Here is a 14,403-nt window from a genome sequence, read left to right as displayed (position 1 = left end):
TACATCCTTTATAGCCTTACTTTAGCTTTAAACTTCTGCTGATTTCTTGTACACTTCAGCTATTAATAAGCGGTTGGTAATATGTGGAGATAAACCTCTTGAACAAAATGTGTAAATATCATGAAGTTGTGTTTGCAACAGAGCTTATTTTCTGCAATATTCCAAAATCCAATTGAAAAATCCTGTTAGCTTTTAGTTGGGTTGGCCTACAAAAATCTAGCAAACAAATATGGGGTGGGAATCTATTTTTTTACGATATTGATCTCTGGGATTTCTGAGAAAGTAAAGTAAGATTCCATCCAACAACAGTTCAGTTTCCCATTGGTACAGACTGTATAAGATATCTTTCTCTGTCCTAGGCTTGCAGAACACCAAGTCGAAACGAGGTCGGGGTGGAGCTGATGGCAAGATACTCAAGCCACCTCCCTCTGATGGAGAGCCGCTTCTTCTCCCCAAGCCGCCAGACTGGCATCTTCTTCACCTGGTACGATGATAAAAGATAAAGAAAGCCGTCCTGCTCTTTAACCTACTGTAGAAGCTTTGAGCCCCTACACCAGGGTTTCCTAAAGCCTTTGAGCTGAAACAGCAAAGACTTAGTCATGTTACTTCCGTAAATCCACGGATCAACCAGTAGATCTCTGCCAGAAGACACCACACTGTGCGGTGACCCATAGCAGAGATAAATACTAAGGACTGGGTTTATCCCATCTTTCTGGTTTGGTTATGTCTTTTTGCTGGATGTGTTACAAGCTCAAGGGAAAAGCTGTTTAGAAAAGCCTCACCTTTTTTGTTTTGTTCAATTTTACATTTTTATACCGAACAGAAGAATTTAAATATTACTTTTTAGATTAGTAACAAATCTTGTCAAGCTATTTTCATTATGCTCATTTGGAGGATTTTTTATGACGTCCAGCAGTGTCTGAAGACTTTCTGACCCCCTGCTGACTTCAGGCTGAATGCTCTTCATTCATTCATGCAGCAGAGATAAAGAATGGGGAAGATTAGCTTAAAGGCTTAAATCCAGAGCCTTTAGATGATTTTACAAGACATTGTGGCAAACAGGATTTTATTCTTGCTGTGTAAACCTGTTTAGTTCCTACAGAGAGTTCCCAATGTCCTGTTATATTCAGTAGCCGTTTCTTTTTTTAGCCATTTGGCGTAGTTTAATATACATTTAATTCTCTTGTTTTACAAAATTGAATTTTTCTTTTCCCTTCAGGTACGACTCCTTCACAGGAGTGCCGGTGTGCCAGCAGAACCTGTCCCTGGAGAAGGCCAGCATCCTCTTCAACATGGCCGCCCTCTACTCTCAGATCGGTACCCGCAGCAACCGACAGACGATAGTGGGCCTCGAGGAAGCCATCTCTTCCTTCCAGAAAGCCGCAGGTAGGAAGAGATAGGAGTCTTTAAAGGGACCCTATTATGCTTTCTGGGCTTTCCCCTCTCCTGTAGTGTGTTGTATAGGTTTTTTTGTGCATGTGAATGGTCTGCAAAGACTAAAATCCCAAAGTTCCCTCCAGCCAGAGTTTCTCTCCCTCACAGGGAAAATTATGTTTATTGTTGATACTGATCTGGTTTCAGCAATTGATAAGAAATACAAAATAATCTGAGCCTCTTAATTGCTCCCATTGAAATAAACTATTAACAGAGATCAACTATTATAAATAATTGGAAAATAAAGACAGGAAAATGGATAATAAATAGTTAAATATGTACACTTTCTCTCATCAGCCTTTAGCATTTTACATGCAAAATATCCAGTTTTATTGGTTTACATAAAATGAAAACGTTGCACTCCCTTTGCAGAGATTTCCCTAATGACCTTAACATTAGAAAATCCATACACTGTTCAACAAAAAAAAGATTAATTGGTACAAAACAAAGCCTTATTTTTAGAGTACATGCCAGCCCCCAACCTTTGACATGTGCTCCGTGACAGGGAGTGACAGCTCTCCATGTTTCTCTGGCTTCCTGTCGTGTGGCTGAGCTCCAGAGAAGCACCCAGCGCATGAACTGGTTTCCCAACCCCTCTGAGGTTTCAGGAAGCTCTGACGAACCTTGATAGAATTATGACTTGGCAGTATGAGGACTATAATTACAGCTCTGAGCGGGCCATGGCTACGCTGCTTTGATAGGCTATAATTTAGGTTTATATGAAGTAAAAACAATTTTGTTGTTATGAGGAACATTGTCACCCGAATGAAGGTGATACTGTAGGCAGGATTACTGTCTGTAGAAAGAATGCTGCAGCGCCCTGGAACGAGGAGGTTTATAAAGGGAGGAGCCACCCTACAATGGCTGACTCGAAGACTAGCGAGGCAGTGCTCTGTTATTAAGTTGTCTAGATCTCTCTGCTGCTAGCTTATTAATCTGTAAAATAAGAGGGAGGCACTCTCAGTTGGAATGCACATGGCCTTATTGCTTCCATCGAGCATGAAAAACTAATTTAAGAAGGTTTGTGTCTTGGCTCAGCTTTAGAGAAACACATAGACATTGATCTCACTGCTGGAGCAACAGGCCCGGGGAAGCAGTACATGACAAAATGAATCACCCTTATTCTCTGTGTGGAGCCTTTCAAAACATCTGTGTAACAGTGTCAGTGATGAGGGTTAATGGAGGGTAAAGCATGTTGAAGTCATTCTGGGGACTATATGCCTCTCGCAAAGGACTATTTGGGCTTTGCCAATAGATGTTCGCTGTTGCCCAAACCAATAACTACATTCCCAGAGCACTAGCATCAGAATTAATCAGTCAGGATCAGAATTTTTATCCTGGGGGAATTGGGTTTATGTGACAGTTTTCTTATTTTAGTGACGTAAATTAAAATAGCAGAACTAATTAGAAACGGTTGAATGCTGTGGGCTACTTTTCATATTTCCGTGGTAGACACTTATTATGTGAGCCTGACTTTACCATTAAAGAGAAAACTTGTTTAATTATCTGCAGGGTTTGAAAACCTCAGACAGAATACAAAAAAGAGAGACATTCTTACTCTGTAGTGTCCAATTAATAACAGAAATAAAAAGGATGCTCTGATGTCCTTGAGGGTCTAAAATGTCATACTTTGGTAATGATCATAGCTACCAAATATTCACACACTTTCAGAGCTCTTTAAATGTTTGCTTATAACACGCTATTTTCTTCTAGAAGAAAAATCCACAAAAAGTGAAATTGCCGTCTCTTTATTTAATGATGGGGGAAGTTCCTTTCGAATTCTGAGATATTTTATGCAATCTGTGCATTAATCCAGGAAAATAGCATGTATGAGGTTTATAGGTGAAACACTGAAAAGGCAATAGATTTAAAAATGTGAAAAAAAATTTTTTGGAGCTGTACTGACCTCTCGTCCCCCCCCCCCAGGTATCCTGAACCACCTGAAGGAGACATTCACACACACCCCCAGCTACGACATGAGCCCAGCCATGCTCAGTATGCTGATCCGGATGATGCTAGCTCAGGCTCAGGAGTGCCTGTTTGAGAAGACTGCACTTCCTGGGATCAGAAACCAGTTCAATTCCCTGATGAAAATGGCCCAGGAGGCTGCAAAGGTAAATAGCAGCAAAAACACACACACACACCTTTTAGGACACAGTGTTCTTTCTTTAGCTGTACGTAAAGTAAATGTAATGTAATAATGTCATCACAGCCTGATTCCTCCCTTCTATCAGTGATGGTATCCAGATAAGTGTTTTTTAATGTCCTCTCAAGGTAACTCTAGTCCTTCTTTCCTGCCAGGTCTCAGAAATCTACGATCAAGTCCATCAGTCCATGATCCAGACGCCAATCAAAGACAATGTCCCGTTCTTCTGGTCCACCATGTCGCAAGTCAAAACCAACCACTACCGCTCCATGGCGCACTACTTTGTAGCCTCGGCGCTACTGGACCACCAGTGTAAGAAAAACTGAATTTAACACAGATCTGATGTGGAAAATACTGTAAAATTCAGGGAAATGTAAAGGAAACTTAAGATATGTTACAATACATTTATTATTTGCTATTTCTTCTGGATTCACGAAACATTTTCTGCTTATAAGAAGCACTGCTGTGAAAGCAGCTCTGTATTTCTGAAATGTGTAGTTATTTGCATTTGGTGTGCACTGCACCAGGAACACATATGCTCTCTACAGACACACAGGAACACAAAATACTAGTTACTACTAACTGTCGTGGAAAGTCAGCCAAAAAATATCTAATATAGCCCCTGTGGTCATTTAAAGGGGCCCTATTATCATTTTTGGGGGGCTTTCCCCTCACCTGTGTTTGTTTATATAGGTTTTTGTGCATGTAAATGGTCATCACTATGTAACCCTCGCACTTCTGTTGGCTAGTGCTTAAACACATTTTACGTAATAGGCTAAGGGGCGGGACATCTCTAAACGGTTGACCAATCACAACAGAGCCGGCCAGCTAACCAATGAGAGAAGACTTGGCTCTGGTTTCAGACAGAGGGTTACAGCACAACATACAAATGTGAAACCTGAAAATTAGCACAATAGGGCCCCTTTACGAAAAAGTTAATATGATTGAAAAAGTTAATACCAATTAAAACAAGCCTAAATAAAATAAGGACAGGTAAAAACTACAATAAGGAAAGTTGAAGTGCAGTATAAGATATAAATAGTTATTTGTTTTAATAAAAGGCAGTGGCTCTAATCATACAAAAACCTCCCCCTCCATCTGCAAATTCACCGTATATGTTCTTCTTGCTCTGTAATATTATCTTGGCCATTTGCTGGTAAACAAATTATGCATTTGTGTTATAAGACTTAAATACCTGATCCTTCTCCTGAAGTTTAGGACCGGCCACCAGGTTGCTGGACTGAACCACAGCCAGACTGCTATTACATAACAGCTATTTGAACGCCCACACACTCTCACACACACACACACACACACACACACACAGTCTTTGGTAGAGAGGCCAAATTTCCAGGAACTCAGTGGAAAGATGGGCAGCGATTGAGAGTACAGGATAGAGAGGGATGGTGAGAGCGGGTGGAATTGAGTAAGTGTACTGTAAACTGCTGGAGGATTAGAGTGTGCATCCCCTTAATGCAGACAAAGTGAGTGAGAGAGGAAGATAAGGAAGGTCTATGAGTAAGTAAGAAAACCCTCCAGCAGTTCAGTTGATGGTCATTTTTCCCACCTTGGTTTTAACCTTTTTTCTTCCTACTGCACTTCAATAACTGCAATTTTAGAGGGATTATACTGACAACCAAAAACAGCAGATGATAATGAGTTAACAGTGGCTGGATAGGTTTTTCCACAGGGCTATGAATGGGACAGAACTGAATAGAGGAACAGTGGAGCGAAGCAGGCTTGAGTGTGGCTGCTCATTAACAGATTCCTGTGTGACTGAGGAGAAAAGAGCAATTAACCAAGAGAGACAGCGAGGACTCGGCTCAGGACAGCACAAAGTGAAGATAGTTGGAGTAAACAGATTTACTGCAAAGCTAAATAAAGTCTTCATGGGAAACCAAAAAACGTAATGATGCTTTAGACTTACCTTTTAATCTGGTGAAGCACGTGATGGAGGAGAGGAGAAGATAGTTTACAAGAGTTGATCAAAGTATAGATGTGTATAATAGAATAGAATAAAAATACATTTAAAAAGTCACCCGCATGTGTGGTGTCAGAGATGTTTAGGGTTCAATTCACATTGGATTAAATCATTAAAATATTGTATGTTAGATTACATATGCTTGGGGTGCCCATACGACCCTTACCACAGTTCGCCATCTATTTATCAGAGAGTGGTTGCCACATTTTTTTGATGTCTCTGTGAGCAAACCTCTCCATGTGAAGTCTCTCTTTACCCTATAGCTTATTCTCAAATCCCTGAGCCCCTGCTGGGCTAAAGAGCTATCCACTGACCTCCACTGCTGAAGGATAAAGCATTTGGCTACCGGTGTGTAGAGGGAAATGGAAGGACTCAGCTTATTGATTTTTAACATTGATTCTTTTTGCTCTCTGTGTGTTCAGTGGGCCTCAGTGACGATGAGGACCAGCAGGAGAAGACCTTGTCACAGGTGTACGATCGGCTTCCTGAGGGACGCTCTCCTCTTGACATCCTGAAGAACAAAGATGAACGTGAACGCATTGGTAAGAGGATAATGGAGTACAGTAGAGAGCAACAGATTCAAGTTCAAAACCCCTTTTTAGCGAATCCCTCGCCTTGAAGTCATTTTTTAAACATGTTTGTGGTTAGTCACTGAAACAAGGTCTGTAGTTAACTCAAAGTCAAGAGGTTTTACAGCAAAAAATACATCAGTAAATACTCAACTTATGAATGTCTAAAGCTATTATGTCCTATTATAAACAGCAGTTGCTAACAAGATGCGAAATTAGGTCACACATCTTACATTAGCCGCCATTAGCTTAGCGATTGAAATGTGAAGTCATACAACTGTGATAAAATGTATTTGTTGTCAAATGTGAGCTTTTTATGTCTTGCATTTATGCTTTGAAAATGTAAAAATGAAGTGTTGGTTATATGTAAACATGTTTGCCACAGATGCTTAGTTTCTGCTATATTACAAAATTGAATGTGCGATGTTAACTAGCGTACAAAAATCACTCTACCCCTCCATAACATCAGACGTATCTTCCTGGTTAGCTGTGTCCCTTTACTTTCTTTATTATCTTATTCAATACTACTACTACTTCATAATTCCTTTGGCAAATTCTCCATCTTTTCCCCAGGTAAAGCACACATTCGCCGTGCCATAATGGGTCACGAGGAGGCTCTTAGGAGCTACAGTTTGTGCCAACACCTGAACAATCTGCAGGTCCTGCAGGACATTCTAAGAGCCAGCCTCCAGCGGTCGCTCAACAAGTGCAGCGAAAATGACGACGAAGAGGATTTCAGCGACTACACGGAGGCCCCAGACATCATCTGTGAGTCTAAAATGTTGTCAAGAGATGAATCAGAGCAATTGTTTAATTTGAATCTCAGAGGTGACCGCTATTCTCCCGGTGGTCGACATAGAAACTCTCCTTAGTGTCACCACAACAAATGACAAAGAAGGCCAGTGTGTTGATTTGTCTCTCAGGGAACGGTTGCTTCAAAAGACAAAAGGCTACAGGGCTGTGTTCCACACCTGCTGCAGTCACATGTGATAAGGGACATTTATTTGCACAGAAATATGATGTAATGTTGACACGGCAAACTCCACCGTCCCACCTCTCCACAGAGCCGCAGTTGAAACGAGGTTGTGACAGTAAACATTGCAGAATAACACCTTTGTTTTCCCTCCCTTTCTTTTCCATAGCTAAAACAGATCACCGAGCAGAGATGGAGTTTCCTGCTACCACAAAGGTGAAAGTCACAGACTTCTTCCAGAGGCTGGTATGTGGGTTACTAATATTTTTCCACTCACAAAACTGTTTTTTTCTTGTGAACATGAGGGTTGGGTTATTCATCAAATGACATGAAATAGCTCTGGATTTGTGTATTTCTTGCCTTTTCTGAATAAAACCAGCCCAGAATGAGTCTCCTGGAAGCTTTGACACATTTTAGAATCAGCCAATCCAAAGTCATACTGTGTATTCAAAGCCTCCAGGACTTTCATCCATAGCAACAAATGCTAAACTAACACTAACAGTGGACAAAAGTGCTCTGGCCCGAGCTTGACATTCATGGTGTTGGTGGAGAGGGGGGGTGGGGCACTGGTCTTTGAATGAAATCTTCTCTTCAAGTGCAAGTCACTTCTTCCATTTAGCACAGTTTACAGTTACTACAACTAGGGTTGCAGGATTTAGAGAAATAACTATTGGCCATTATTTATGACTGATATTTCAATAACAAAAAAGAATACTTGCAGATTGTTGGCAGATTATTCTCTATAAACCTTAAAATTAAATTGAAATCACCATGGTGTCATTTAAAAAAAAATAAGGATCTATATCAGGCAAATATTTTTGTCTCTTGAAATACTATTTGTTAGCTTGGATATCTCTGCAGCTCCATAATACTTGGTTCAACACATATTGTGCTTCCTGTAATTCGATAACATTTAGTTTTATTGTTCCGTCTTCAACAAAAATGTCAAGACTAACAATCATAGGAGCAAACGATTGTTAAAAAGGTCATGGGGTCATAGATTCCCAGACAGCAGGTGTGAGGAGTCTCTGTGAATAAGTACCTCTTTGCGTCTGTTGTAAAATCCAACCTAGCTCTTCATTAGCCATCTCAGACTCAAACCTGGGGCTGTGACACATCATGTTTTGTTAACTATCAGAGCTTCTATTGAGGGTTCACTATTGTCATTTTTTATGACATTGAGCTAAATAAAATAGAAATAAAATACAGTCCTCAAATTGAACACATTGATTTATGAAATGATATGATTCAAGCTGTTTTTATTGAATCAAATTTGGATTCTTCCAATTATTTTTGCTACTTAATTCTTTTACTATAATAATGTTCCAGTCAAAATACACGGTTTGTTGTTGTGGTTGTATACATGTTATTTATGTTAAACGAAAATGGATTGAATGTAAAATGTATCCTTTTTTTAACTTTTAGTTACTTTACCATTCTCTGGTTTAAGTGGAATCCGGCTGTTTAAATAGTATCAGCCTGAACGTCATCTGCAACTGTGGAGAAATACCCTGAAGGAATAGACAAAAAGTAAAAAATATAAAAAGCTATGAAACATTTAAATGTTGATTTAAAATTCAAATATAACCGTTATGAATGTTGTGTTGAAGAGTTGGGTGCAGCCGTATTCAAATCCTTGTGTGATAACCAAAGCAGCGGGCTCAGAGGCTTCCTCCCACACAGGCCTTACTGTGGAGGAGAGATTTTCCCATCAGATAACAAGCGTATTAATGGAGGACAGCATTTGGCTCAAACAGTCTAAAAAGTAGGACCCGTTTGTGATCAATTAAGTGAAATGGTCAATGCGATGATGTCCCTTTTTAATTGATTACTCATTAAAGACATTTCACAAGTACATTTTGGATATGGAGATCACAGCATCTTCATTATGATTGCTTTAAAACCATGGTTAATTTAATCATTTACTGTATTTGTCTCTGTTAATAAGTGCTTTTGGCTTAAGTGATTCAGAATAATTGAACCAAGTTTTTACATTTTGATATACAATAATGAATGTGTAATTGCAAATTAATTATTACAGCCATATACTATATATATATCTGCAGCAAGTAGAGATTTAAAATCAACATACTTTATGTATCCTGCCGGAAATTGGGATCAAAACAGTCCATTTTAGAAGTAAATAACTAAATGAATTATAGAAAATTATATTTATTCACACATAGGATGGTAAAGTAAGAATTTGCAACAAAAAAATTAGATCAAATTAAGGAATGTTTGTAAACATTAAAATGTAAAATGTCTAATAAAAGATCAAATACAATAAAAACACAAGATATTTAAGTAGGAATTTGCACATTGTAACATGTTCAATAAAATGCTGTTTTTCCTATGAATCGCTTTGTTTAAAAAGCACACTGGTAAGAGTGCTGGTGTATATTGATCATTTAAATATGACTTCCCTGTCCCCCCTGAGTGTACAGTATGTAGTATATGTACTGATGTTCTAACAGGTCACAGATGTGGATTTTAATTATGTCTAACCAGCCTGTAAAGACATTAAAAGGATTGTTATGTTATAATCAGTTTCCCTCAGGCTGCTACCAACATCTTTGAACTCTCAAACTCTTAAAGGAGAGGATATCATCCACTTAAGTCAGGAACATCTGGAGCCATATTAACCCCAGCCTCCCCACACTGTCTCCTCTCAGGGCCCTCTGTCAGTGTTCTCAGCCAAGCAGCGGTGGACAGCCCCGCGCACAATACAGCTCCACCCTGAAGATAGGGACCTGGGCTTCACCCTGAAAGGAGAATCACCCGTCCAGGTGGTGTCGTTGGACCCCCTCTGCTCTGCCGCTGTGAGTAAACCACTATTACTTACTTTTGCCTGAACACGAGAAAATTGAGTCTGGTATAGTGTCCGTTTAGCCAATGTACCAAGTTCCTAGGCCATGTTGTCTGCAAGGCAGCAGGTAAAACTAAGGTTAATCAAAGTTATCACAGCTGGTTCGCTACCGACGGTATGATTTGAAAGAAAGCTTTATTCTATAACAACACATTTAATTATTTAATTACACAACTACATGCTAGGATGGTCAAAAACGTGTTGCTCTCCAAGCTTGCAGACTTTCCGCATGAAGTAGTAGAAACATGACCTTAGCATAGTCCAGTAATATCAGCATATACAGAACTAAAAGAAAACGGTGGTATTATTTAAGTGATATCTATCAGGATAACTGTTAAAAATATCCTTTCACAAATATAAACATGTGCTTACCCTGGGTCTTTCTTTTTTAATGTCAATTGGATTGTCTATGTTGTATTTTGTGTATGTTTATTCTTAACACCTGATGTTTTGGGATCCTTGGAGAAGGGGGCAGTTGCTTTTCCAAAGGTTTATTCAATCAGGAAGATTGAAACAGGATTCAGACTCAAAGAATGTTAGTAGGAGGCGCTCCCTCCCATCCCCCCACCTCCTTTCTGCCTTCTAATTTAATTAAGAATCAGAATTTATTCTCTGCAATCCCTATTCAGTCTGACAGATCATTAAGCGGCGCTGACAAAGAGCAGACTTCTATTAATCCGGGCAGAGAAACAGATTAGCTGTATTACACAAGTTTAACTAGGTCAGACTCCTGTATAACTTAGAATACTGCATTTCTTTTGGAAGTTATCAGACAGAAATAGCTAATCTAGTGTAGATAAGGCTGGTTTCCCACACGCACTCTAGCAGGTGTTTGTGTTAAAAAAGCCGGTGTTTTCTCTGCTTAGCCTGGCCGGCAGATGGGAGGAAAGTGGGGGAACCTGACTACGTCACCACTTAAAGAAACCCCAGGCTGTAAATGTTTACTGCTGCAGCACCACGACTTTACTGACTCCTGCTCTCCCCTTTGTCTTCTCAAGGCCAAAGGTCTCAAGGAGGGCGACTACATTGTTGCCGTGGGCAACTCAGATTGCAAATGGATGGGCGTAAGCGACGTGATGCGGCTCCTGAAGGATGTGACCGAGGAAGGGGTCGACATCCAGGTGGTCAGCATCATGGACAGCAACCCTCAGATGGTAAAACACCTTCTTTCTTTATGAAAATGAAATATTGAGGTAGTGTTTCCTGGCAAGTTAAATTATTTATAGTTTGAGAGAAAATCAAACAGGTTTCCGCTTCAAGAGTTTAGAGTAATCTGATCAGAAAATAAGCTGGGAAATGTGGTTTCTTTATATTTGGACTATGAAGGGAAATGGTTTATAAGCCCGAAGCCTAATTATCAGGATAAAGAGCTGAAATGATTTAGTTTGAGACTTGGGACAGGCACTGGGTTGACAGAACTGGACATGCACTATTAAATCGGCCACTAGCCGTTTGTAGTTTTTTTGCCCGTCATATAAATGCTGACACACAGGAAGCTCACAATTTATAAAACCTGCACATTCAAAATAAACCATCTTTAAGATCTGGAATCTGAAAAAGTGTTTAATCATGTTAAGTAGTATATTATAGTTGTTTTTTTTCCTAGTTGGAATTTCTGGATTCGTTCATTTTTTAGCAAGAGAATGTCCTGTAATTTAGTGTCAGATTTGGAGAAATTATTGAATAGTCATTGTTTCATTATGAATTCCCAATGGAAATTCAATTTTCCCCAAAAGTTATTATTATAAGAATTATTATTAAGAGTTATAATGCTATACGAAGGAAAATCTGATTCAGCAGGTCAGAATAAATGAATCAAAATCAGAAATTGAAAATGAAACTTTAAAATTGAAATTGAATGCGATCAGTGCATTTTTACAAAAACCCATGTCTAGCTAAATCCTATTGTTGTTAGAAAATTACAGTTGAGTGAGAAAGTGATTGATTTAAATCTAAATGTTTAGGATTATATTGACCTCTTGTAAAAATAATGAGAAAACAACTAGTTAGAAACGTCTAACTTATTGACCCCATGTATTGATTGATGACTTCAAGAGCCACTATTAGATTGAACCAACAATTATATCCTTTTTCCACTAAATGCCCCCTCAATTTCTCCCTCCAGCCTACCAAGAGTGCCACCTTCTGCGGAAACCTGCCTAAGACCTACTCCATGATCTGCCTGGCGTACGACGAAGACGACAAGAACCCCAAGTCCCGCAAAGTGACCAAGAAGTCGTCCTTCCTCAACTTCGGCCTGAAGAACAGGCTGAAGAGCGCCAGCACCCTCAGCCTTCCCACAGCCGATCACTCCGGGGCCCTTCCCTGGAACAAACCCTGCCCAACGTTCCCCAGCACCAGCTCCTACAACAACGACAGTGCCCTCTACTGAGCTAGACTTCGTACTGCCTAGCATGCAAGCCTGTGTACAGTACTGAGTTGTACCCATACTGGACCTGCTATGGTACAGTACCAGTGCCCTTTGGTGTTTCCACTGGAATATAGCTTGGTGTAACCATGACATTTCCACAAGCTACGGTGGAAGGTAGCTGTGCCAAACACTGTATAAAAAGGTGCCTTTTGTTAGCGCCTGAAGTGACCACACCAAAACATAATCTTTCTGTACCATGCCAGTATGCGTACAGCACAGTACAACTGCACTGTGGGGAAAAAACCCAGCCTGTTATCATTCCAGTCTATAAATAAACACACAGCACCAAGACAGGCCTCTAAGTCAAACTGTCATCTCAGTATGTTTTCTCGAAGATGAATTGGAGGAGCAATAACAAAGTTGTACAAACACACCCAGCGGATACTCCACTGCAAAGGGGTGTAATTTTATTGTGGCTTCAGCAGTTCCTTGTGTAGTTCCATTGTGTACTGATGTAGCTGAGCTCAGTTATGTTCTCATGTCATGTTTCATGCTGTTTATATGAAGGATTAGGTCATTACCATGCTATTTGTTGCAATCAGTTTTGGGGGTTTGAAATGCATACATGTTCTGAATAGAGATGTAGATGTTATGAACCTTGTTGCAGTATGTTAAACAGTGATTGAGGTGATAATTGTGCTAAGAAGAGTTGAATGCAATGTTTAATAAGCTGCTAAAATTATCATATATATACTTTGGTCATGTATTATTGTCACTTTTCTATTTGTGAGACAGCCTTTGAGGATTATTTTTTTCTGCTGAGTGCCATGGGACACAGCGTAAAAAGAAATATTGGTATTTGTATGTACCAGTTAGCCACAAGACCAAAATGCCTCCATGTGACTAAATGCCAGGATGTACCGCTTACCATCCTGACTCGTCTTACCCTCCTCTTTTATCAGTTTGTCCAATTGTAAGAAAAGCACGAGCTGTATGTTAATGTGAATCTTGATGTAGTCAAAGGTTGTTTTGTCTCTACAAGGGAAGAATGTGGGTAGGCGGACATTCCTGCGTTGCACCTGGTCTGCCGCCGGTCACCCAACAGTGACTTCGATCAAAGCCCACAGTCAAGTTGTCTCTACCTGTCTTAACACCAGTCACATCCCACATTCGTACTGACACTTTGACGTGTTGGACTATATCTTTATCTACAAAGTAGATTATTATTCACAATTGATAATCAAATTATTTATGTAATAAAAAAATACACAACAAAAAAAATATATATAAACTTGTAAGATGTAGGTTTCTGAACTAGTTTGTGAACGGTCAAGTTATGAATTTTTGCAACGTTGGATTTCTCGGTTGGTTTCTTGGAGGAATATATTTTACTAGCCTTGCTTAATCCTTTTGGTGAATTTATATACTGGTACATTTTTTTCTATGTAAAGATATTTTAAAATGTACAATTTTAAACAGTTACACTGATAAAGTCAGATGGATCAGTTACACTGATAAAGATGAACACTCTTTACTGTCTCTGTTTACCTAAAGTGGTGTCTGAAGTGCCATTTATGTTTAATCGTGTATGTGCAGTAATTTGATGAAAATTAAAAAATGCTAACAGAGAGGATGTGTAAGACTTAACAGATCTATCCATGCATTTTACTGTGCATAGCGATCCTAAATGCCTATGTCTATGGTACCTGCAACTGTGGTGTGAATGCTTTTGTCATGTATAAACTAAAATCTCAATAAAAGAAGGGGACAAAACTAATTACAAACACTATTATGTTTTCTTTTTATATATATATATATATATATATATAGTGTTCTATGTCAGTAATTGCAACTATCAGTCTGGTTGGGAAGGAGAGGAATGAAGTTTTATGCAGCCCTTAGTGAGCCAACACACGCAAAGTCAACATTCATGGGTGTGTAACCGTTTAGGTTTAGCTTGGGATCACATGACATTCTAATCAAGAAAAAAGAAAAGAAATACCATGTGATTGAGTTTTACCCATCAGGCCTTTCTTCACCCATACCTTTCAAGTTCTTTGTGC

At 39.4% G+C, this 14,403-nt stretch overlaps 1 protein-coding gene across 2 annotated transcripts in view; it reads left to right on the top strand.

The window, feature by feature from the left end:
- Positions 1-14,117, top strand: part of rhpn2 (rhophilin, Rho GTPase binding protein 2) — a 33,978-nt gene extending 19,861 nt beyond the window's left edge. The window contains exons 6-15 of one of the 2 annotated variants that reach the window (XM_063881443.1): positions 360-484; positions 1,220-1,386; positions 3,361-3,548; positions 3,736-3,892; positions 5,984-6,103; positions 6,704-6,898; positions 7,273-7,319; positions 9,776-9,922; positions 10,968-11,123; positions 12,095-14,117. In XM_063881443.1, the coding sequence (XP_063737513.1) occupies positions 360-484; positions 1,220-1,386; positions 3,361-3,548; positions 3,736-3,892; positions 5,984-6,103; positions 6,704-6,898; positions 7,273-7,319; positions 9,776-9,922; positions 10,968-11,123; positions 12,095-12,361 (1,569 nt within the window). In that variant the 3' untranslated portion in view covers positions 12,362-14,117. Of the gene's footprint in view, positions 1-359; positions 485-1,219; positions 1,387-3,360; positions 3,549-3,735; positions 3,893-5,983; positions 6,104-6,703; positions 6,899-7,272; positions 7,350-9,775; positions 9,923-10,967; positions 11,124-12,094 lie in introns of both variants that reach the window. The other variant, XM_063881442.1, reaches the window with a different exon arrangement.
- The last annotated feature ends 286 nt before the right edge of the window (positions 14,118-14,403 follow it).

The sequence above is a fragment of the Eleginops maclovinus genome, chromosome 4 (assembly GCF_036324505.1).
Source record: "Eleginops maclovinus isolate JMC-PN-2008 ecotype Puerto Natales chromosome 4, JC_Emac_rtc_rv5, whole genome shotgun sequence".
In the NCBI taxonomy this organism is placed as follows: domain Eukaryota; kingdom Metazoa; phylum Chordata; class Actinopteri; order Perciformes; family Eleginopidae; genus Eleginops; species Eleginops maclovinus.
This window is presented reverse-complemented; position numbering and strand designations above follow the sequence as displayed.